Source organism: Callithrix jacchus, chromosome 17, assembly GCF_049354715.1.
Source record: "Callithrix jacchus isolate 240 chromosome 17, calJac240_pri, whole genome shotgun sequence".
Taxonomy (NCBI): domain Eukaryota; kingdom Metazoa; phylum Chordata; class Mammalia; order Primates; family Cebidae; genus Callithrix; species Callithrix jacchus.
Window position 1 is genome coordinate 49,927,010 of NC_133518.1, and position 23,604 is coordinate 49,950,613.

The following is a 23,604-nucleotide window of genomic DNA, read 5'->3' on the forward strand; positions in this document are numbered from 1 at the left end:
AACATGGTGAGACCCAGTTTCTACTAAAAATACAAAAATTAGTCGGGCGTGGTGGTGGGCGCCTGTAATCGCAGCTACTCGGGAGGCTGAGGCAGGAGAATCGCTTGAACCCGGGAGGCAGAGGTTGCAGTGAGCCGAGATCGCGCCAGTGCAGTCCAGCTTGGGCAACGGAAAAAGACTTTGTCTCAAATAAATAAATAAAAATATAAAACTAAATAAAATTTTGTAGCATGTAAAAGTAGGGTTACTAAAGTGGGCTAAGATCTTTCTGGAAAATATATGTAGCATAAATTCATGAGAATAGATACGGAAATGATAAAGTTCACTACCGATGGTAAGATAAAGTTTGATTTCTATTTAGTTGAGTTTTCTCACTAAACAGAAAAGCACGCTGCTCTTTCGCAACCAGAACGGCCACATCCAGGCGTTTCCGGGGACCTGGGGCGCCCAATAGGCTGCAGGAGGGGCCGGTGGCTCGTGCCTGGCCGGTCGGTCGGAGGAGGGTTACAGACAATAATAGACAAGCAAACCTTAGACGCGGTGGCCGCGGGGAAAGACTCTTGGGGAGAGGGTCACCCTACCCCTTAGCCTGCCAAGGGTATTTAAACCCCCAGCTCGCCGCCCAGAACGACCCGCACAGAGCGAACGGTGCGTGCGCGCTCCCGGGGAGGCGGCGGCGCGCACGGCGCGCGTCTCCGCGGGCAGCCCCCTACTCCGGACGATGCCGCCGAGTACGCGGCGGCGGCGGCGCGCTCTGGAGGTCTGAAGCCGCGGCTGGCTGCCACGGGCCGGCGGCGCGATGAGCTGGGCAGCCGCCCCCGGCTCAGGGCTGTGAGCGGCTCGGGGCCGGGGGTGGGCGGTGGTGCGGCGGACGGCCGACGCTCCATTTCGGCGGCGGCGGCGGCGGCGGCCATGCGCGCAGCGGCGCGGCTGAGGCGGCCGGGCCGGGGCAGCCTCCTGGGGGCCCGCGGCCTGAGGGCCCCGTCGCCGCCGCCGCCGCTGCTGCTGCCTCTGCTGGCGCTGCTGGCGCTGCTGCCCGCGCCTGGCGCCGCCGCCGCCCTCGCCCCGCGGTCCCCGGCGCTGCCGCCGGCGGCCGCGGGGCCCAGCGTAAGCCTCTACCTGAGCGAGGACGAGGTGCGCCGGCTGATCGGTGAGTGGGGCCGCCGAGGCCGGGGCAGGCAGGTCGGGCCGTAGGGGGCAGCTTCCGGCCGCCGGCGGCTCAGTCTGCGCGCCGTGGACCGCGGGCATGTGCCCTCCCCGCCTCCCGCGCCCAGGTTCGCCTCGCGGCCCGGCCTCTGCCTGCCTTGCTGGCCGGGAGGTGTGGTCCCTGCCCGGCCCCTAGCTCCGGGTCAGGCTTCGTGCCTTCCCCGTCACCCTCTCTGCCCCGCCGCTATAGATCCGGATCCACCCATTCCATCCTCACTGCCTCCCCAGCCCTTCTCCCTAGTCCTTAAGACTCAAGCGCTCTTACAACTTTTCTTCCCTGCCGCACCGAGTTTCTTTGACCCTTTCTATGGGTGTCACTCTAGGGCCTTCGATTCGAATACCTCGAAATTTACGTTTTAGACTGAGCTTGCAAACCCTTTGCTGTGGTTTTAATGCCCCAGTAGAGGCCACGCTTCTGTGCTTACCCTTTTATAAAAAAAAAAAAAAAAAAAGTGGGAGGGGTTATAAAGGCATCAAATGTTCGTGGCAATCTCCAAATCTTAGACCTAGATTTGGAGCATATGCTTAGATTCTAAGCATATTTTTAGTGAGTAAATCGCCAGGTAGCAAACCTTTTTAGTTTCAGTACCTTTTTGGTTTTTGCATTGGGTATGTTGGAGTTTGGACTGATCCTGTGCTTCTGGGCTACTCCCGCTTTGAGTACCTTGAAGGGAAACAAGAACTTAGTCTTGGGTTGGTTTGTGGTTCTATTTGCTTACTTCGCTTTGTTGTTTGGGGAATTAATTTGAAAAATTTCTGGGGGCCTGTGTTAGGACTTTGTGGATTCTGGAAATGAACCCTTAGACGAAGATCTGACGGGAATGACCCCCAAAAAGGAAGCCCTTGGTACCTAGAGATTTGCATTTTGTTGTTGTTATGGCAGTCTTTTTATTTCATATCAAGGTGGTGCTTCTGAGTGCTTGAGGGGGAAAATTATCCTCGGTTGCATCCATTATCTGTCAGTATTATTCTATTTTTTTTAAGTTCTACTTTCTTGAAGTGTGTTGAGATTGACTCAATGTAGAAATGGAATTACTTATAGCACTCTAGACATTGTTACTTTACATGTACGGATTTGTAGTTTTTAACCAAAGAAGAATGTTGGTTTCTTTTTTTTTTTTTTTTTTTTACAAAGTAAAAACTATGGTTTTTACAAAGTTGTGTCATTCTTAATCCTTCTTAGTCTAGCTGAATTAGCTGAATGTAGTTTAGCTGAATTAAAACTGCAATTGGGGTAGTACTTGGAACACAAGACTAAGACTTAGGAAAAATAATACAACACGATGCATATCACATTAATTTTAGAAATATTAATGTATAAATGCATGGTTTTGTAAAGGCTTTTTGGTTAAAGCCCTTAGCTTGTGAGTTTGTTTACGTGGGTAAACAAGTCGGGGTGAAGGTAGGGGACATAGGACAACGAGGGACTGACATTGATTGAATTCCTGCCATAGACCTGCTCCTACATGCTTTAACACATAATTTCTTCTAATTTTCTTGTGGCCCAGTGAAGTAGGTGGCATTATTCCAATTGTAAAGTTGAGGAAAATGGGATTTTTAAGTAACTTGCTCAAGGTCACACAGTTCATAATTTTTTACAAAGTGAAACAGTGTTGACATAGGCTGCAAAGTTTTATTGAATGAATTGAAGATATTGTCTGTGGAAGTTTGATTATAGCATGATGGAAAATAAATCATTGTTAATTAGCACTTGAAGTTACATATTTGTTACCTTATTCAAAGGTTGGCCTGGAACTAATTTTTTTTAGCAATGTTTGCAGTAGAGGAAGCTCCTAATTGATAAGCATCCAATTTATGCCCAGAAATGCTGTTGTTGGGGAGAGGGTATGAAGTATTGTTTCAGTTAACTCCCTTGTTTACCCCAAAGGCAAGAAAGACTTCTAGCAGTAGTTTCTTTAGTGCAAGTAGGGTTGACTTGTTATAGAGCATCTGTAGTCACTCCATCCTGACAGATTCAGGTTCGTACTTTCCATCCCTTCCCATCACCGTCATACATTCTACCTTGAAAATAATTCCTTGGCTCCTCCTGCTAGGGAAGAGCAAGTGGGTAGGGCTGAGATGTATACAAGGCACTCCGAGTTCTCAGAATGCAGTTTCTCACAGAAACTGTTTTGGTACTTAAGGCTTCTTGGAATAGTAGCTTTTCACCATATTTTATTTATTATTATTATTATTTTTTGAGATGGAGTGTCACTCTGTCACTAGGCTGGAGTTCAGGGGTGGGATCTTGGCTCACTGCAACCTCTGCCTCCCGGGTTTTCCTGCCTCAGCCTCCTGAGTAGCTGGGACTGCAGGCGCATGCCACCACACCTGGCTGACTTTTGAGATGGGGTTTCACCATGTTGGCCAGGATGATCTCGATCTCCTGACCTCATGATCCACCCATCTCAGCCTTCCAAAGTGCTGGGATTACAGGTGCGAGCCACCACACCTGGTCTGTACCATATTTTAGAATCACTGTAGGTTTTCGTCCCTTCTGAACACTAGCGTGGGAAATGAACCATTATTTTATAATATTTTTAAGGCAATTTAGAATTCCAAGTAAGAAACTTACAAATGAAGTTGATAATAGCTTTATAAATTGAACTAATTACCCTTGATATGAGAATAAGTTGTTTTAATCCAATCAATACATCTATACATATAGTTTTATGAAAACCCAGGAGCGCTAAATGGCTTTTAACAAACACAGTAGTCTCTTGCTTTTGGCTTTTTTATCCTCCAGGTGCTACTTTCCAGGGATAACTATTGCCTTAACTAGTTCTGTTTATTTTTCCTTTCTCTTTTTTTACTTTTGTAATTCTAAAGAATTGTAGAATAAATCTTTGACTTTTTAGTATCATAACTGAGCTCTTCCTCTTTCCTCCCTTAAATCCTCTGATGTAGTTACATAACTTTTTTTTTGTAAAAATAGCAGTATTTTTATTGTTGTGTACACATGTATTGCTAAATAGTGACTTATGATTGTTTTTTCTATTTCTATACATTTTGCTTTTCCCAGCACAATAATTGTATTTTATCAAAATTGGATTTTGATTCATTATCTATTTATCTTTGGCTCTGTTCCCTTAACTACTCCAAGAAATATGTTAAAAGCCTTTTGATTTTTTTTCCAGGTAACACATTAAGTCATCTGTCAATTCTACCTAGTTTCCCTTTAGAGACTTCTTGGTCTGGAGCATTCCATCCTCTTGCTCCGATCTGGACAGTAGGATTATTTTTTCTGGGACTTCTGTTCCTTCTTTCAGGTCTTGGAACCTCTGTTTCTTGAATCTTCTGTCTTCCTTTTTCTTGGCTTGCTTCATTTTGCTAATATATATGTATCCTCAGTAGATTCTTAAGAAGGAATGATGGGAGATAAATTACTTGAGGCCTTGCATGTCTGAAGATGTCTGTCCCATCATACTTTGTAGATGGTTTGGCTCAGTTTAAAATATTAGGTAGAAGATACATTTTTTTTTCATAATTTTCATGGCATTTTCACCGTTTTCTATCTTAAGGGTTTTTGATGAAACATCCAAGGCCATTCTGATTCCTCTTTTTTTCTCTGTTGTTTGAAGCAGGTTCTTTTTCTCTGGCATTCTGAAGTTTCACAACTTCAGAATTATTAAAATTAATTATTATTATTAAAAATAATTCCCACCCTTTAGTTTGTGTTTGTTTGTGTGTGTGTGTGTGTGTTTTCTTTCTGAGATGTCTGTTGTCTTGGTTATTGAACCCCCTAGAAGTGATCTTCGAGTTTTCTTAACCTGTCTCACCTCTTATGTATTTCTTTGTATTGGAAGGAGTGCGCAGGGGAGGAATTTCTCAATTTTGTCTTTCACAGCTTTCATTTAAAACATTTTAAGGATCACATTTAAAAATTTTAGAGTCTTTTTCTGTTTCCATTTCATTGCATCTTATTTGATGAATGTATTATTTTCACTTATCTCTGATGTGTATATTTTTATTTTTTCTTTGTGTTTAATATATTTTTAATATTTCTTCTGTTTTCTTCAGTGTGCCTGTTCATTTCAGGGATCTTTTCTATGTTTGTTTAAATCATAAATATCTGGTGAGCCTTACTGTCTATAATGAAGAGAAAGATCCTGAGTAGTTGATTACAGTTGATTGCACTTGGAATTCAGGTGGACTTTTCATCGGGAGTCTGCCCCGAATATTGACACCTTTACATCTCTTTTGGGGCCAATGTTTGCAAAGAAGAAACCTGCATCTCCTGCATCTGGGATACTTGGTGATATGCCAGCTGCCAGGATTTAGGTTATCTGGTTGAGGGAGGGATGGAGGCTGTAGTCTTTGACTTCTGGCTACAGTTCCCCTGCTACTGTGATTCAGTGTCTTCAGAAAACACTTTGGGTCTCCTGCTGGACCTGGGGGTCCAACTGCATTGAACACCTCTTTCAGTGACTCCCGGTTGTCTAGGCTGAGCCTCTGATCAGCCTTTGGCACCTCCTTGGTGCCTCAAGGGCTGAACCTCTTGGAGGTCCTGAGGAGCAGTGACTATTCCTTCAGCTGCTTTGCCATCTTGTAAAAGTTTGTAAAAAAAAAGTATGTTGTCTTTCCCTTTCTGTCTGTCCTTGTGGTTTAACGTCTCTGTGATTTTTTTTTTTTTTTTAACTATCATTTTAGAGGAATTTTGGAAGGAAATGGAGATGAGTGATTATGGTCATGTGGCAGTCTTTTTGTATGAATAGTATTAAGGGTAGTTAGTAGTAGCGGTTGTAGAAGTAGTTGACACTTTTAAAAATGCCATCTTTTTTGTCTGGGGCCTAGAGATCATCCCTGTGTTGTGTGCTGTTGTTTCCATTCTATAGAGGAGCATTAGTCTGCTCAGGCTGCTGTAACAAAGTATCATAAATTGGGTGGATTGTAAACAACAGAGATTTCTTTCTCACAGTTTTAGAGGCTGGGAAGTCCATCATCAAGGTTCTGGTAGATTTGATATTTGTTGAGAGCCCACTTAGATACTGCCCTCTCCCTGTGTTCGCACGTGGTGGAAGGGGCAAACGACCTCCCCTGGGTCTTTTTATAAGGGCTCTAATCCCATTCATGGGGATTGCTTGTATAAGCTAATCACCCCTGAAAAGTCCCTACCTGCTAATACCATCTCCTTGGGGGTTAGGATTTTGACATGCAGATTTTGGGAGACACAGAGATTGAGACCATCGCATTGAGAAAACAATAATCTTAGAGTAAGTATGTATGAATAACTAGCCCGGTTTTTTGGTACTAGTAGGGCATGCAGTCCTGATGGAAGTGTATCTGTTCTGAAGCACCAAAAGCTTCAGGAGCTTTTACACTCTGGTCGGCCTTCCTGTGTTCCTGAGCCCTGGTCCATCGCCTGCATTCACTCTTCTTAACAGGCTGCAATGTCGGCATTCATTTCTGCATTTTACTGATCAGGACCCTGATTCGGGGCCCTTTGGACTGTGAGTAGAAGGCCAGATCTTGACTCAGTTCTGCCTGAGACCTGAAATCATATTGCCTCTTTATCAGCTCTGGAGGAGTGCAATTAATCAAAAACTCAAAGGAGTAGAATCTGCAGGCCTGCTACCACTTTGCTCGTTTGTAGTCCTTATTGTTATGCTGATTATTCTTGGCATCCTTCCATGTTCTCTAATTGATAATTTTCATAGTACTGAGCTCTGTAGAATTCCAGTGCTTGTGAAGGTGGCATATGGCTGGGGCAGTGCCAGAGGCTTGGGAAGAACATGTTGGTGAGTGAGGGGAATGGCATAAACTGATTATGGCTACAGTGGTGGTGGTGATAGGGGTCAGGGGGACTTTTTTTTTTTTTTAGTTGGAGTTTCACTCATCACCCAGGGAAGAGTGCAATGGTGTGATCTTGGCTCACTGCAGCCTCTGCCTCTCGGGTTCAAGCGATTCTCCTGCCTCAGCCTTCCGGGTATCTGGAACTTCTGGGGTGTGCCACCATGCACAGCTAATTTTTTTTTTTTTTTTGTATTTTTAGTAGAGGTGGAGTTTCGCCATGTTGGCCAGGCTGATCTCGAATTCCTGAACTCAGCCTCCCAAAGTGCTGGGATTACAGGCATGAGCCACCTTGCCCAGCCAAGGGGACTTTTGAGAAGAGATCCCATCTCCCACCAGTTAGAAATTTACTTTGGATAACTTGCTTCTCTTTTTAAAATAAATACCTTCTGGAAAAGTTAAGCACGTTCACATTTTATTTAAAATCAGATCAATACTAATTGAGAACCCTGTGTCCCAAATAAGTCCAGAAAATTTTTTTGAAGCTAAACCAAGTACCATATACTGTGGTAGAACATGACAATTCAAAATTATTACATTCCTTTCCCTGAAGAACTCAGAATTTTGTAGGGGAGACTGTTGCATCTGTGACTATAACACTGAGATGAGAGTTATATTGCTGTTTGACATAAGTTATTGTAGGAGTGCTTACTTTTGACTGTGGAAAGGGCGGAGGGAAGAGAGGTTTAGAGAGCTTAGGAAAGTTGTCCCAGAAAAAAAAAGACATTTGAGCCTCATCTTGAAGGATGAATTTGATAGGCAGAAAAGAGCAGTTCATACCAGGCAGAGAAAGTAGTGTGAACAAAGGCTTAGAGGTATGGAGGCAGCTGTGTGAAATTGTGGGGTAGAAAAAATCTGATGTGGCTGAGGTGAAAAAATTAGCAAAGCCATGGAGCACCAGAGGATAAAGCTGAAAGGTAGGCTGAGGTTAGAGTAGGAATATGAACTCTTCTAGGTGAATTCTTCAGTGAGCTGCTGAAGAATGCAGAGTAGGAGAGTGCACAGTCCGGTCTGGGGAGTTAACTGTAGGGGAGATAACTTTGGCACCAGTGAAGAGGATGGCTTTGGAGATTGAAACGCTGGACCTGGGAAATGGGATAGAGCCAACCTTGTGATGATAAGAGGGATCAACTAAGGCAGTTTAAGGGGTGGGATGGATTTGTGAGGAATTTGCTGAGTTTGGAGAAGACTTAGTAGAAGAGACTTCAGGGTTAAAGAAAAGGGAGGATTAACAGAGGAATCTAAGGTTTCAGATTTGGGCAGCTGAACCAAAGGGCCCCTTCCTGGGAGAAGTGATTGGTTGAGGGAAAGAAAAATGAGATAAGCCTTGTGTTCCTCTCCTTCTGGCACCTCTCTCTCCTAAATCTCAGAGCCCATGCTTGTTGAGGGGTGGGGGAGGGTTTGAGGATGTCCTTTCTGCCAGTGAGTCTGGCATAACCAACCAGAGGGCCTAGATCCTGGGTGGGGTGTTGGGAGGTTAACACTCTGCAGCAAACCCTTAACCCTGGGCGTTTTGATGGAGTTAGTATTTATCTGAATTCATGTGTTCTTCATTGGGAGAGAGGCAGAGACATTGTGCAATTGTGAGTTTGAGGGTTGTTTTTTTTCTTATGCTACACATGTGAGAGAACTCTATCGAATTATGGTTAAACTTGTCCCCTATGAGTCACATCCTGAGTTGACTGGCCAGATTTCAAGGTGCTGCCTAAATGCTGTTTGGATTTTAAGGATCATTTTTGGGACAAATCAAACATGTGAGTATTTATTCAGGCACCTGAGTTGAGAAGTTCCATAGCATTACTTTTGGAGTTTTGATGCAGTTATGCCAGTGTTTAAAAAACCTTGCCAGCTACACATCCTAAAGCAAAACAGAAACTTGTACATGAAACAGAACTATTAGCTACTCTAAAATTATATCACACTTAAAAGTATACATTTTTGTGTGTTGTTCATGTAAATCAAGTACAATATTTTCTAATAAAAATGTTATTAAACAGCATTCATTTGTGAAGGACCTCTTAACATGTGCCAAAATAAATGTGTATGTATTGCTCAGTTATATAATAAACAGTTACTGAATGATTCTTTTTGTTTGCCTAGCAGTGATAGTGTTGAGTGGATTTCATAGGTCTCATTCTTACTCTTTTTTTGTTTTTGTTTTTTTGAGATGGAGTTTCACTGTTGTCACCCAGGCTGGAGTGCAATGGCATGATCTCAGTTCACTGCAACCTCTGCCTCCCGGGTTCAAGTGATTGTCCTGCCTCAGCCTCCCTGAGTAGCTGGGATTACAGTGGCCACCGCCACGCCTGGCTAATTTTGGTATTTTTAGTAGAGATGGGTTTCACCGTGTTGGCCTGGCTGATCTTAAACTCCTGACCTCAGGTGATCCGCCTTCCTCTGCCTCCCAGAGTGCTGGGATTATAGTCGTGAGCCACTGCACCGGGCCTCATTCTCATTCTTATAAAACTTTTAAGCTGGAATAGACAGCACACAAGTCTCTAGTTAGGGATCACCTGTGATCTAGGGAGGAGGAAGAGCATATCTTGCTGTATGCCAGGTACTTTATATGTGTTCTCTTTTATCAACCATAGGAAGTTGGTGTCATTGACCTTTTTTTTTTAAACAGATAAAGCTGAGGAGCTGAGGTTGTGGGCAATTACAGAATTTACTGTAGGTCACAGAGATGTGTGGGGCTATGTGACTCCAAAGTGCATGCTTTCTCTACTGTGCTGCCTTTGAAGGTTAACAGTTTACTTAGTCTTTAACCAAAATCATCTGAGAAGCTTTAACAGAATACAGATTTCTTGACCTACCCTGAGCAATTTGTTGAACTGATCTACTGATCTGAGATGGGGCTCAGCGAAATTAACCTTTTGAATGCCATGTTTAATTGATTACAGGATTTACAGTTTTTCCACATTTGAACATCTCTGAAATCAGAACCATGTTAAAATTAGTGGAGAGTCATCAGTTAACAGATAGTTTGTTTCTTTGTCAGTGACAAAAATCATAATGATAAACTTTAGATTAAATGAAATATCGTTTTATAAAAGGTGAGGCTGTAAAGGGAACTACATAGTTTGTCACCTTCCTTTTTTTTTTTTTTTTTGAGACGGAGTCTTGCTCTGTCTCCCAGGCTGGAGTGCAGTGGCTTGATCTTGGCTCATTGTAGCCTCTGCCTCCCTGTTTCAAGCAAGTGTCATGCCTGAGCCTCCTGAGTAGCTTGGTGTCCCCACATCTCAGCTTGGGACTACAGGCATGCACTGCCATGCCTGGCTAATTTATGTATTATTATTATTTTTTAAATAGAGATGAGCTTTCACCATTTTGGCCAGGCTGGTCTCAAACTCCTGACTTAAGTGATCCCCCCTGCAACCCCGCCTTGGCCTCCCAAAGTATACTGGGATTACAGGCCTGAGCCACTGCACCTGGCCTCCACCTTTTTTTTGTGTGGGTTTGTATGTGCTTGACACAGTTTTCAGAATTGTAAAATTCACTGTTGGTATTTATTATTTGCTTATGGTAATAGCTGTATAGTCATGTCCTTGCAGGGAAACCATAAAATGAATGAGGTGGTATCATCAGATTAAGAGCAATAGCAAGGTTACTTTTCAGCCAAGAAGCTGCAGGCAAGGAGAAATGTCAGTGGTTCTCAACCTTTTTTTGTGAAAGCCTTAGGTCCTTTCCCTAGAAAAAGGTGTGAATATCCACACATACTAAGTTTTGTATATGTGCTAGGACCTCTTAAACTTTTGGGGCCTTTGAGGGACTGCTGATGAAAGATTGTGGGTGCAACTGAGTCTCACAAAAACTGGTATATGTTATATTCTGTTTTCCATCCTAAGATCTGACCTCCTACATGAATTTTTTAAAAAATTGTATATATTAAGATTCACTCTGTTGTAAATAGGTTTTGACAAATTCATAGTGTCTTATACCTACCACAGTATCATAGAGAGTAATTTCCACCTTTAAAAAATCCCCTGTGGGCTGGGCACAGAGGCTGATGCCTGTAATCTCAGCACTATGGTAGGCCAAGGTGGGCAGATCACCTGAAGTCGGCAGTTTGGGACCAGCCTGACCAACATGGAGAAACCTCATCTTTATTGAAAACATGAAATTAGCTGGTGTGGTGGCACATGCCTGTAATCCCAGCTACTTGGGAGGCCGAAGCAGGAGAATCGCTTGAACCAGGAAGGTGGAGGTTGCAGTGAGCCAAGATCACACCATTGCACTCCGGCCTGGGCAACAAGAGCAAAACTCTGTCTCAAAAAAAAAAATCCCCTGTTAATGGGGCATTTGTATTTGTAAATACTCCTTCCTTATATTTTAAATAAGGTGCTTTAAAAATATATTTATTATGGAAAATTTCAAAAATTCAAAATAAGGCATAATAATGTAATGAACCTCTGTATACCCATCATCCAGCTTCAGCAATTATCAACTCATGGCCAATTCTGTTTCGTCTCTGCCACCGTCCCGCTACTCCACTCATTTACCCTCATTCTCCCTATCCTCTGCTTAGAATATTTTGAAGCAAATCAAGACATAAAAATATTTCAGTATGTATATCTGAAAGAAACTCTTAAAAAATTTGAAACAACCATTATTGCACATTATTAGGAAATAAACAAGAATTTATAAATGTCACATATCTAGACTGTTGAGCTTTTCCTGATTTGTAAATATGTACATGTATATATAGAGACTCTTGCCTACCACCTGGATCTACTCTTACCATTCTTGCCCCTCCCTGCACCACTTGCTTAGTTTCCTTGGTTCCCAGACTCTTTCTCACCCTAGAGTCTACATTAGATGGCACCTCTTCCTCACATTTCCCAGCTTTTTACGTGGCTGGTGCTTTCTAGATCTCAACTTAAAATGTCAATTCCCCAGAGAGGCTAGTCTTCCTAGGGCTGATCCCCAGTGCCTCTGTGCTGTCACACTGTTTTAAGCATCTGATACTTTTTGGTTGTTTCCAGCTCCTCATTTAGTGAAAGTTCTGTTTGAATAGACTTTTTAGGTTGTTCCACTTTATATCTTTAGCACCTAAAACAGTACCTGACATGTAGTAGGTTTTCATTAAAAGTGGAACAAATGAATAAACAAATGAATCATACTTATAAAAAAATTCACTATCCTGTGCCTTACTGGAGTCATCAGAAATTCTGTTGATCATTACCCATTGCCTGCTAAGTTACTATCCAAAAGGGAAATTTGACTGAAGCTATACTTACTAATAGAAGTTTATGTATGTTAATTTATTATTATTATTTATCATTTTTCAAAGCAAATATATGTTAATTTTTTATAGCTGCTTTTCTTTTCTTTTTGAGACAGGGTCCCACTTTGTTGCCCAGGCTGGAGTGCAGTGATGTAGTCATGGCTCACTGCAGTTTGAACCTCCCAGACTCAAGTGATCCTCTTGCCTCAGCCTCTGAATAGCTGGTACTACAGGTGTGAGCTACCATACCCGACTAATTAGAATGTTTTTTTGTATAGAGGAGGTCTCCCTATGCTGCCCAGAATGGTCTCAAACTTCTGGGCTCAAGGGATTCTTCCACTTTGACCTCCCAAAGTGCTGTGTTTACAGGTGTGAGCCACCGTGCCTGGCCTTGATAACTTATTTCCTTTGTAGTTGCCTAATTTGCCTCTGTTCCATTCCACTGCTGTCTCTGGGTAAGACACCTCCCATGTCGATTTCCATAGCTCCATACCCTGCACAAGCAGACCTGTATCACTGCACCTCTCATATTTTGTCTCACTTTACTGCACAGTGGCTACTTCATGGCTTGGTACAGAGGAGTCTCTCAATAGACTGTTGGCCCACACTACAGTTGGAGGATGTCAAGTATTCAAGAGAGATTCTGGCAAAAGCCTTTATCAGTAATGAATAGCTAGGAAATACAGTTTCTAATATTTTTTTTCCTGAAATGTCTAATATGCTATCCTATCCAGTCTATTTTCCATCTTATATACATTATAGTTTTCAGCTCTAGAAGTTTGACTAGGGTCTTTTTATGTTTTCCATGATTCTACTTAACTTTCTGACCACATGGAGTACAGCTATAACAGTTGTTTCAGTGTCCTTGTTTGTTAATTCAAACATTTGTGCCTGTTTGTGTTGATTTTGATGACATATCATGTTTACTTCCTGAAGTGGCATAGTTAGGAAAAGTTCTTAGTGCCTGCGATTCCTGGCTTTTCCTTGGGAGGAACAGGAGATTCCCTTCCATGTCTTCTCGAAGCTGATTTCTCAACTACCTATCAGGACCAAAAGGTTGAGCCTATCTGCTTTTCCTTAGGCAGAAAGAAGTCAGTCTGAAGGAAGGAGGGGAAAAAGGGTATATTTATGTTGTCTGCTGTTACTGATCATGTGTGTCTTCTTTCTCTGGAAAGCTTTCTTTAATCCTTATATTTTCTGTGTATGAGCTTATACTCTCAAGATAGTTCTATCAAGACACTTAAGGTTGCAGGACAAATATATGAGGAACATGCTGAAGAATGTGGCAGAGAATTACATGAAAAATCTTGTTTAATCCACAGATCATTGTTTGAATAGCTATGGGATTGAAGACTGACTTGCTTTTTCTATTAGGAAGGATGCCCTTGTTCTACAGTCTAATGTTTGTAATTCATCATCTTATAATGTAGTTAAACATTAGGTCTCAGTTAATTTTCTAGGTATAATATGACCAGAGCTAGATTTATTAGATTCTGATTAACAAACTGTTGTTTTATCGAGTTCAGCTTGTTACTTTCCATAAACTAGGAGCATTTGAAATAAGCGCTCCTTATTTATTTTCCTTTTAGCATTCATTAAAGTGTGTTCAGTGGTTTAATACATATTAAGTGATTTCATTTTTTTTCTCTGATTAATAGCTCATATTACCACTGTCTTCAGAATCTAGATTATCTTGACTAAATGAATTTTTACTTACAGTTTGACTGGCATGTGGAAACTGTGGATGATATCATAAAATAATAGTGTGCTGGCTAACACTTGGAAACCACGAATGATAACATAGAGTATTAGAATTTTGCGGCTGGGGAGGGACATTAACATCATCTGGTCTAACTTTTTTGTTTTGTAGTTGAGAAAATTGTTGCCTAGAGAAGGTGATTAAGTAACTGGTTGCCAAAGGTCATTCAGCTACCTAGTAGTGAAGCCAGGGGAGGAGAAGTAAGAACCGTGAACTCTGCTTTAGTTTCCCCCCTTTTTTTTTTTTTGGTGACAGAGTCTCTCTCTATTGCCAGGCTGGAGTGCAGTGGCTTGATCCCGACTCACTGCACTTCCGTTTTTCAGTTTCAAGCAATTCTCCTGCCTCAGCCTGCTAAGTAGCTGGGACTCCAGGCACTCACCACCACGCTTGGCTAATTTTTTGTGCTTTTGGTAGACACGGGGTTTCACTGTGTTGGCCAGGATGGTCTCAATCTCTTGACCTCTTGATCCACCTGCCTCAGTCTCCCAGAAGTGCTGGGATTACAGGCGTGAACCACCGCGTCCCGCCTGCTTTAGTTCTCTTTCTGTGACATCACTTTTGTTTTCTTGCCTTAACTAATGATTCTTGATATTTTCTTTAAAGTACCATTTTCTTTAAAAACCATCTTTGATGTAGTTGGCTTTTATTGACAGCCAGCCATTCATACATCTAATATTTAAGTAGTTACAAGTAAACTAAGATCCCAGCCTTGTTTGTAAGATGTGCAAGGTAATAGGAAGATAGGCATTTGAAACAGTGCCCTGAAATATGTTTTGTTAAGTTCTATAAAAGTGGCTTTTAAAATAAAGAGAGATGGTTTGCTGATTTGGCTCTAATGAACCATATGTGTACCTTTGAGAAGCCAATAGTGAACTTTTAAAATCATTTGGAAAAAATTTTTGGACTGGTAAATTATTATAAGAACTTGAGTGAGACAGGCCAGTTCATGTGGAACACAGGCCTTGAATTAAGTTTGAACTTAAAATTGTCTAGGGAAAAATGAACTTTTCTTGATGAGCCTTAAGCGTTTTGCAAGAATAACTTTGGTTTTTTAGCTTTGAATTCTGGTTGTTTAAAAATAAAATTATGAAAAAATGCCGTGCTTTCTAACAAGAGAGCAACATTTTTACTTCGCTGGAATTGGCAGTGGGAAATTTAAGTCTGGTTAATGTAACTGAACAGCTGGAGTATTTTCATCCTAAATCAGAATTTAAAAGTTTTATGCATTCTGATGACAAAATGCTACTTTAGTTCATGGCTATTCATTTTTGTTCTTGTCTGCTTTCCAGCAGAGCCCCCTTTTCTCTTGGCATCCTTGTCAAAGATTAATCAGCCTAAAATATATAACTTTATTTCTGGACTCTCAGTTCTATACCATTGGTCTGCATGTCTGTCATTATGCCAGTACTACACTGTTTTGATTAAAGTAGCTCCGTGGTGAGCTTTGAAACCAGGAAGTGTGAGTCCTTCAACTATGTTTTTTTTTAAAATTGTTTTGGCTGTTTTTGGCTGCTTACAATTCCATATTAATTTGAGGATCTGCTCTTTCTCTTGTGCAAAAATAAGGGTTAGAATTTTGATAGGGATTGTCTGTAAATCACTTTGGGTTGTATTGCTATATTAACAATATTAAGTCTTTCAGTTTATGAACATGGGGTGTTTTTCCATTTATTTAGGCCTTTAGTTCTTTCAGCAATGTTTTGTAGTTTTGAGTGTACAGTTATTCCTAAGTATTTTATTCTTTTGGGTGCTATTGTAAATGGAATTGTTTTCTTATTTCCTTTTTGGTTCATTCATTGAGGGACCAGCTCTTACTATGCATTATACCTCTGCTTTCCTACTTAGATTGTTTTGCCTCAAGTCAGTGTCTCAGCATCCTCTTCTCTTTTGATTTCTATGGTCTTTACTTTTACAACCTTCGACTCATTAGGATTGTTGGGGTCACCAGACCTCTACAAAATGATCCTCAATGACTTTATTTCCCTGACTCTGATTTTTATTTATTCTCTCCCTTTATCCGAAAGGGATATTAGAACCTACCCTGACTTTTTTTTCCTTTGACCATACTGCTGTCCCAGTTCCCAGTTTTCTCTTTTTTCCAAATAAGGCACTCATTGGAATGACTACTTTAGAACTGATCTGTCTCAGCCCTTGGAATTTCATAACTGTGGCACCCCAACTTTCTTTCATAGTCACTCCCTTCTACTGGAACCAGGCTCTGTTTTTTAGTCTCATAAAGAGTTACCCTACTCCCGGCTTGCTGCAGAACTGGCTCATTAAAGCATTACTGAATAAATGTTTCCCTCACTGCCTCTCTAACTGTTTCTCACTACTCACTTAACCTCTGTGACGCCTAACACTCCTCAACAGTAAGTAATAACCCCTGCTGTCCACTATCCCTTCTTTCAGACTGCATTTGATTGATGTTGTCATATTTGAAACACTAGTCATTAATAGTAATTAGAAACAAGTAGGTTATATAGCCCCTAGCTTTGTGTCTTTTACTTTTTCTTTAAAAATTTTTCAAGCATATGATGGGGAAGGAAAGAAAAAGGAGTTTAAATTAAAAGATATAAAGTATGATATTCTCTATAGAGTTCATCTTTTTAAAAAACATTTAAAATTCTCTTATTTCATTAATTTTATTTCCTCGTTATTAGGGTGAAATATACTCATAGACTATTTGGAAAATATTCGTAAAGAGGAAGAAAAATGCCATATATTATTTAACCATGCGTTGACAATTTTTGGTAGATGTATTTTCAAGTTCTTGTTTTTTCTTTGTGTAGTTGAAACCATTTGTGATGGTTAAGAATATAGGTAACTCTTTGAGATAGATGGTACTTAAAAATGTGTATGTTAAGTCTTACCTAACCCCCTGCTTTCTTCCCATTGCCCAGTGGTCGTATTGTGACCTATACATTTTCTCCTTTAAGAAATGGATTGTGCTTTTCCTTGTAGCTGATCACATTTTGTACATATCTTACAGATGATTTGAAATAAGTCACGTTTCCTATAGAGTACCATCTTGATGTATATATTAATTATGGCTGTACCTATAAACTATATCTTTTATGTTGCTACAAAACAATTCCCGGCCAGGCGCGGTGGCTCACGACTGTAATCCCAGCACTTTGGGAGTCCGAGGCAGGTGGATCATGAGGTCAACAGATCGAGACCATCCTGGTCAACATGGTGAAACCCCATCTTTACTAAAAATACAAAAAATTAGGTGGGCATAGTGGCATGTACCTGTAATCCCAGCTACTCAGGAGGCTGAGGCAGGAGAATTGCTTGAACCCAGGAGGCGGAGGTTGCTGTGAGCCAAGATTGCGCCATTGCACTCCAGCTTGGGTAACGAGAGTGAAACTCTGTCTCAAAAAAAAAAAAAAAAAATACAAAAAATTAACTGGGCACGGTGGCATGGGCCTGTAGTCCCAGCTACTCAGGAGGCTAAGGCAGGAGAGTTGCCTGAACCCAGGAGGCGGAGGTTGCGATGAGCCGAGATCGCGCCATTGCACTCCAGCCTGAGCAACAAAAGCGAAACTCTGTATCAAAAAAAAAAAAAAAAGAAAAGAAATTAAAAAAAAAAGAAATTCCCTATCTTCTCTATCCCCTATTAAAAACAAAAGTTTTTTAAGTCTCTCAGTATGTTTTAGAGAAATTTTTTAGGGAGAATACCTAATTGAGGTGTTTCCTGAGGCCTTCAGAGTATCTATTTTGCATTTGATGAGACTTCGTCTGGAGATAGAATTCCTTGCCTGCTTCCTCTTCTCCTGAAAATTATAGCTTTGTTCCATTCCCTCTTGTCTTCAGGGTTTTCCATGTTATTCTCATTCAGATAGCAGGGGTAATCCAATTTTATTTCAGTCCCATTGTCAAATGTTGCATGTGGCAATTCTTTTTGGTCTTACCTTTTGGTCTCTCTCTTCAGTTTAGAGTACTTTGCCAAATTTTGTTGTTTGGTTTAACTGGGTATTTTAAGGGAAAGTTGGAGGAAGGTGTTTTAGTCATTAATAATTTATCATTACTGGTATTAACATTGTATACCAAAAATAATGTCTTTACAGATGTGATTTTTTAAATTGAATTTTATTTTTTGAGGGCCTTTTCTCTAGCTCTTATCCACCCTCATGGATTATCTTAGACAGTAGTTTGTTGCATTTTTGTATTAATGAATTGTTGCAGCTGTATGCATATTTCTTTAAACATGTTTTTGAAGACTTTTATTGTTTTTCCTGTTTAACTTTCATAGAAAATTTAAGAGAAGAAAAAGAATAAGAGCATATAATAAAAATCACCCATAATCCCCCATTTATATTCAACCACTATTAACATATTTTGCTATTTTCTTTTTTTTTTAAAGGGGACACACAGAACACGCCTATGAACATATATTTAACTTTGATTCAATAGATGTTTATTGAATACCTGTCACATGCATGAACTATTCTAGGTGCCCGTATACAGTTTGTATGTTGTAATTTTTATTTACTGTTACATTCTAGGCAAAACCCATTATACTACATTATTTATAACAGGTTTGTTCATGGCTTCATAGTCTTTTTTCAGTGTTTTTTAATCATTAAAACCTGTCTTCAAAGGGGAAGCCCAGTATGTTAGATAGATGAACAGGGAGCAGTTTAGTTGAAAGGATATTATGACTTGGGATATAACCTCTCTCCTCCAAAGAAAGATAAACTGTTGTTCTCTCTTGTGGATGTATTAATCATTGCTCTGTTGCTGGTAGTTTATGTTATTTCTTTTCTTCAATTTTTGTTTTGATTAATAAATTTGTATATAAAATTTGTGTCTGTTTCGTTTCCTTAAGACAGATTTTTAGTAATGGAATTACTGGGTTAAAGAGTGTAAATATTTATAAAACTTTATATAGTGTCACAAATTACTTGTCATACCCTCCATAACACTCAGTGTTATTTTTAAGTAATATAAACATTTCTATTATAACATCAAACGCATTCCATATAAACCCTTCAAGTTTACCTATTCACTAAAAATAACAGGATTTATGGGAAAAATAAGGTTAAGGGCAAACCACTCAAGACCTCTGCAATTTTCAAACCAGAGTACTAACAAAAGCATAATTGGTACCTTATGAGATAACTTGGGCAGCCCAGTGAAACCACTTAGCGTGGCTCATGTTGCCTCAGAAGGTAGTTAAAGATATTAACATATAAGGTGTGGTCTTGAGACTGTACAGATGAAAGTCATTTTCTAAGCTGATGTGGTTGCCATAAAGGTGGGCACCAGAGGAAGTACAGCTTGCTGTGCAAAGGATGGGAATGCTCCTTTGAGCTGGGAGTCCTGAGTACAGGTGCTCATTTTAAATATTCTTGAAATAGATCTGAGAGGGCTCCTGCTTGGCAGCAACAAAGCTAAATGAGAGTCTTTTTCTTTCTCACTGAAAGTTATAATTCTTTTCCTGCCATTCCAGATCCCCTTGCTTAGGAAAATTAATATGCAAACCTACTTCTTTGTTATACTGGAATGGTCTTATTTTCAAACCACTTCACAGCTGGTGTTACAGAAACATGTCTCATGATATAACAGGCTGTATAATTTGATATGTGAAAATTTGAATAGAATTCAGATTTGAATAGAATTTTAATGGTTTCTTTCAAACCTTTTCAAACTGGAAATAACTACCTTAGCTAATAAAGAATGGAATGTCTATTTCAAAACAAGTGTTTTCAAAACCTGTAGTCAGAAAACAGCAACTGTGTTTAATGACTATATTGCAGTTTCAACACCTCAGTTTATGGTAGTGAATTTCAAATTTATAATTTATTTTGGTGGTCATTAGGCGTTCATAGAGATTTGGATCACATGGCTTTAAATTGTCAGCAGCTTATAAATATTTGTTGAGGGTAGAAGCATCATTTTGTAGTGAGTCACTTGTGGCAATGGCTTAATTTAGGATTATGTAGCATTCAATTATAGCACCAGAGAGGAGAGGAAGTAGAGGAGTGAGTTCAAGATTGGGTGTTTTTTTTCCTGAGTGATTGTGTATATCTGACGTAGGCTGTGGTGGGAGAAAGTGGAGGTTACCAGTAAGAAAGTAGTTGAAGTAAGTGAGGTTGAGGCCTGTAAGAAGAAATTAAAGTAAATAGTTGGTACAGTAGAATGGGAGAAACAAGAGGATTATAGATACTGGAGGCAGAAGGACACTTGGAGCAGCTGTTTTAATTGTAAAGGAAGGAGCTGAAGAGCTACTAGTTGAGATACTGTAGTTCAAGATTTTAGAGGTAGAGAAATTTGCATATTGCTGCTGTCTATAGAAATGAGTTACTTTGGTATGGATGAATATTGTTGGAGTTGAGGAATAAAAGAGACATTGAAGGGCAGGTTGAGAGTGGGTTAGTCTCAAGGACATTGGGAGTCTTCGCTAATGAGACATAGAAGAGGGATGTATAGAACTTTTATAAACTGGTCTCAGAATCTTCAGTGAATAAAGTAGCTGACATACTGGGAAGGATAGAGGGTGGCATAGTTTGATGGCATGATTCTAAAGAAACAGAACTTTTGGTAAGGATGCTCAAGCAGTCATCTGGAGTTGCCATGGCGATCCAGGGTCGTGCCCACTGAGGTCAAGAGAATGGGCCCGTTGGGCTCCACAGGGCCAGGGGAAAATTGTACTTCAGAAGAATAAGGAAGTTGGTGAAGTCAGAGTGGTATTAGGGGGTGGCAGTATAGAAGCAGATCGTCAAAGGGGGATCGGGGCGGACAGCCAGGGTGCTAAGTCTGCCAGCACAAGTTGAGGTCTAACTAGGTTTTAGAAGCCTGAGAAAGTTGGCTGACTGCAGTCTTTGCTCTACCTTCAGTTGAAATGTCGTGAAGCTGCTCTCTGATGTGTTCAAAGAGAATGTTCTGTTGGTAGTTTCTGTTTGGGCTGTTAAAACTAGAGAGACCTTGAGCAATTTTGGGAGAACAGATGTTCCCAGGAGGTTGGGAAGGAATTGGCTGTATCCACCAGTCTCCTTGAGAATTAAGATACAATTTCTAGTAGGACAAAACCACAAGTTATCAAATGACTGCATGTATGACTGGAGGATATGCCTACCCTTTTATTTTTTGGTCTTGCTGCTTACAGGTCCTTTTTGTTTGTTCTGTTTTTTTTTTTTTTGAGATGGAGTCTCACCTGTCACCAAGCTGGAGTGCAGTGGTGTGATCTCGGCTCACTGCAACCTCTGTCCCCCAGGTTCATGCGATTCTCCTGTCTCAGCCTTCGGAGTAGCTGGGACTATAGGCATGCGCCACCATGCTCAGATAATTTTGATAATTTTAGTGGAGATGGGGTTTCACTATGTTAGCCAGGATGTCTTGATCTCTGACCTCATGAACTGGTTGCCTCTGCCTCCCAAATTGCTGGGATTACAGGTGTGAGCCACCACTCCCAGCCTTACAGGTCCTTTTTATCTAGCTTAACATGGAGTTGAATTTACAGAACTCTTAGATGCTCTTGATACTTTGAACTGTGTCTGAAAAACTTAAATACTTAAACATTGTTTTTTGTTATTACCAATAATCACAATAAATTATTGTATATTAGGAATGGAGTGCTTTATTTTCCTGTGAAAGGTGTTTTGAAGTTTATGTATGAAAGTTGGTGATCATTTAAGATTAATTTTTTCTAAAACTTTTCATGTTAGTACAAGTAGTATGCTATGATTTTGCAGTCTTCCTGAGATAAGCAAGGAGGGGTAAAAATTGTTGAGTGTCAATTCCTTTTTTTCATCTTTTAAAAAATTTAGGTAAACTACATGTAATGAAATACACAGATTTTAAATGTTCAGTTGGTTGAGTTTTGAGAAATGCATACACCTATGTAACTACCACTTCAACCAAGATATAGAACATTTCCATCACCCCAGAAATTCCCTGGTGCCCTTTTGTAATCAGTTCACCAGTCTCCCTTCCACTCCCCTTTCCAGGGTAACCACTGATCTGATTTCTATCACCATAAATTACTTTTGCTTATTCTAGAACTTTATATAGGTGGAAATACTAGTATATACTCTCTTGTGTAGTTTCTTTCACTCATACAGTCTGTGAAATTCATCCCCATTGTTACAAAGTCCCTTATTTTCATATGATCAGTATTCCATTTATATACATGCCACAGTTGGTTATCCATTCATCTGTTGATGGATGTTTGTGTTGTTTCCAGTTCTGGCTATTGTGGGTAAAAGGGATATGAACATGACCAGGTGTGGTGGCTCACACCTGTATTCCCAGCACTTTGGGAGGCCAAGGTGGATGGATCACTTGAGGTCAGGAAACCAGCCTGGCCATCATGGTGAAACCCTGTTTCTACTAAAAATATAAAAATTAGGCAGGTGTGGTGATGCATGCTTGTAATCTCAGCTACTCAGGAGGCTGAAGCAGGAGAATCACTTGAACCTGGGAGGCAGAGGTTGCAGTGAGCTGAGATGGTGCCTGGGCAACAGAATGAGACCATCTCAAAAATAAAAAAGGTGACGGGGAGGGATATGAATATTTGTGCATAAGTCTTTTTGCAAACATATGTTTTCTTTTGGATAATGACCCAGAAGTGGAATTCCTGGATCGTAGGTGTATGTTTAACTTTACAAGACACTGTGTTTTCCAAAGTAGTTGAACGTTTTTATATGCTTAGCAATGTATAGGCATTGTATACTAGTTACTCCACCTCCTTGCTGATGTTTAATGTTAGTTATTCTCTTGGGTGCTAATGACTGTCATTGTGGTGTTCGTTTGTATTTCTCTGATGACTAAGGATGTTTACATATGTTTATTGGCTATGTATATAATTATGAAATACCTGCTCACTTTTTGTCCATTTTATTTAAATTGGTTTAAAAAATTTTTTGGTTCTTTATATATTTTACAAACAAATCATTAAAATTAACCAACACCTCTCGCTTTTCCCCAGACAAGTTCTTTCTTAGATATACGTGTTGGGAATGTTTTCTCCCAGTTTGTGATTTTAATTTCATTTTCTTAACAGTGTCTTTTGTGGGAAGTTTTAAATTTTGATGAAGACCATTTTTTCAGTTTTTTCTCATTGCTTTATGTTCTGTGTCACCTGTCCAGGAGATCTTTGCAGGTTGTGAAGATTTTCTCTCCTTTTTCTATCCTGTTTTTTTTCTTCTTCTTCAGCCTGAGGGAGAGCAAGGGAGAGAGGGATGGACAGACAGAAAGGAGGGAGGGAGGGAGAGGGGAGAGGGGAGAGGGGAGAGGGGGAAAGAAGAAAGAGAGAGAAAGAAAAGAAAGAAAGGTGATAGAGTGTGAGGTGGAGGGGGGAGAGGAAAAAGAGAGGGAGGAGAGGGCCAGGGAGCCAGGAGCAAGAGTGGCAGAGCCCGAGAGGGAGCGCTCTGCTCTGGCAGACAGGGCCTCTTCTATCTTACGTTTTCTTTTAGAAGCTTAGTTTTGGCTTTTAAATTTAGGTTTATATCCCAAATTGGGTTGTATATGATATGTAAGATAGGAATCAAGGTTTATTTAATTTTTTTACTTACAACCCTAGGTAGAGTTTTTTAACATTTATTAATTTTTTATTTAATTTTATATACACATTATAATTATACATATTTATAGGGTTTATTTGGTGTTTTGGTACATATCT

The 23,604-nt window shown here is 40.3% G+C and overlaps 1 protein-coding gene across 2 annotated transcripts in view; it reads left to right on the forward strand.

The window, feature by feature from the left end:
• The first annotated feature begins 711 nt into the window (after positions 1-711).
• RYK (receptor like tyrosine kinase) overlaps positions 712-23,604 on the forward strand; it is a 90,809-nt gene continuing 67,916 nt past the window's right edge. For both annotated transcript variants that reach the window (XM_035278558.2, XM_035278559.3), the window contains exon 1: positions 712-1,150. In XM_035278558.2, coding sequence (XP_035134449.1) covers positions 913-1,150 — 238 coding nt within the window. In that variant the 5' untranslated portion in view covers positions 712-912. The remainder of the gene's footprint in view (positions 1,151-23,604) is intronic.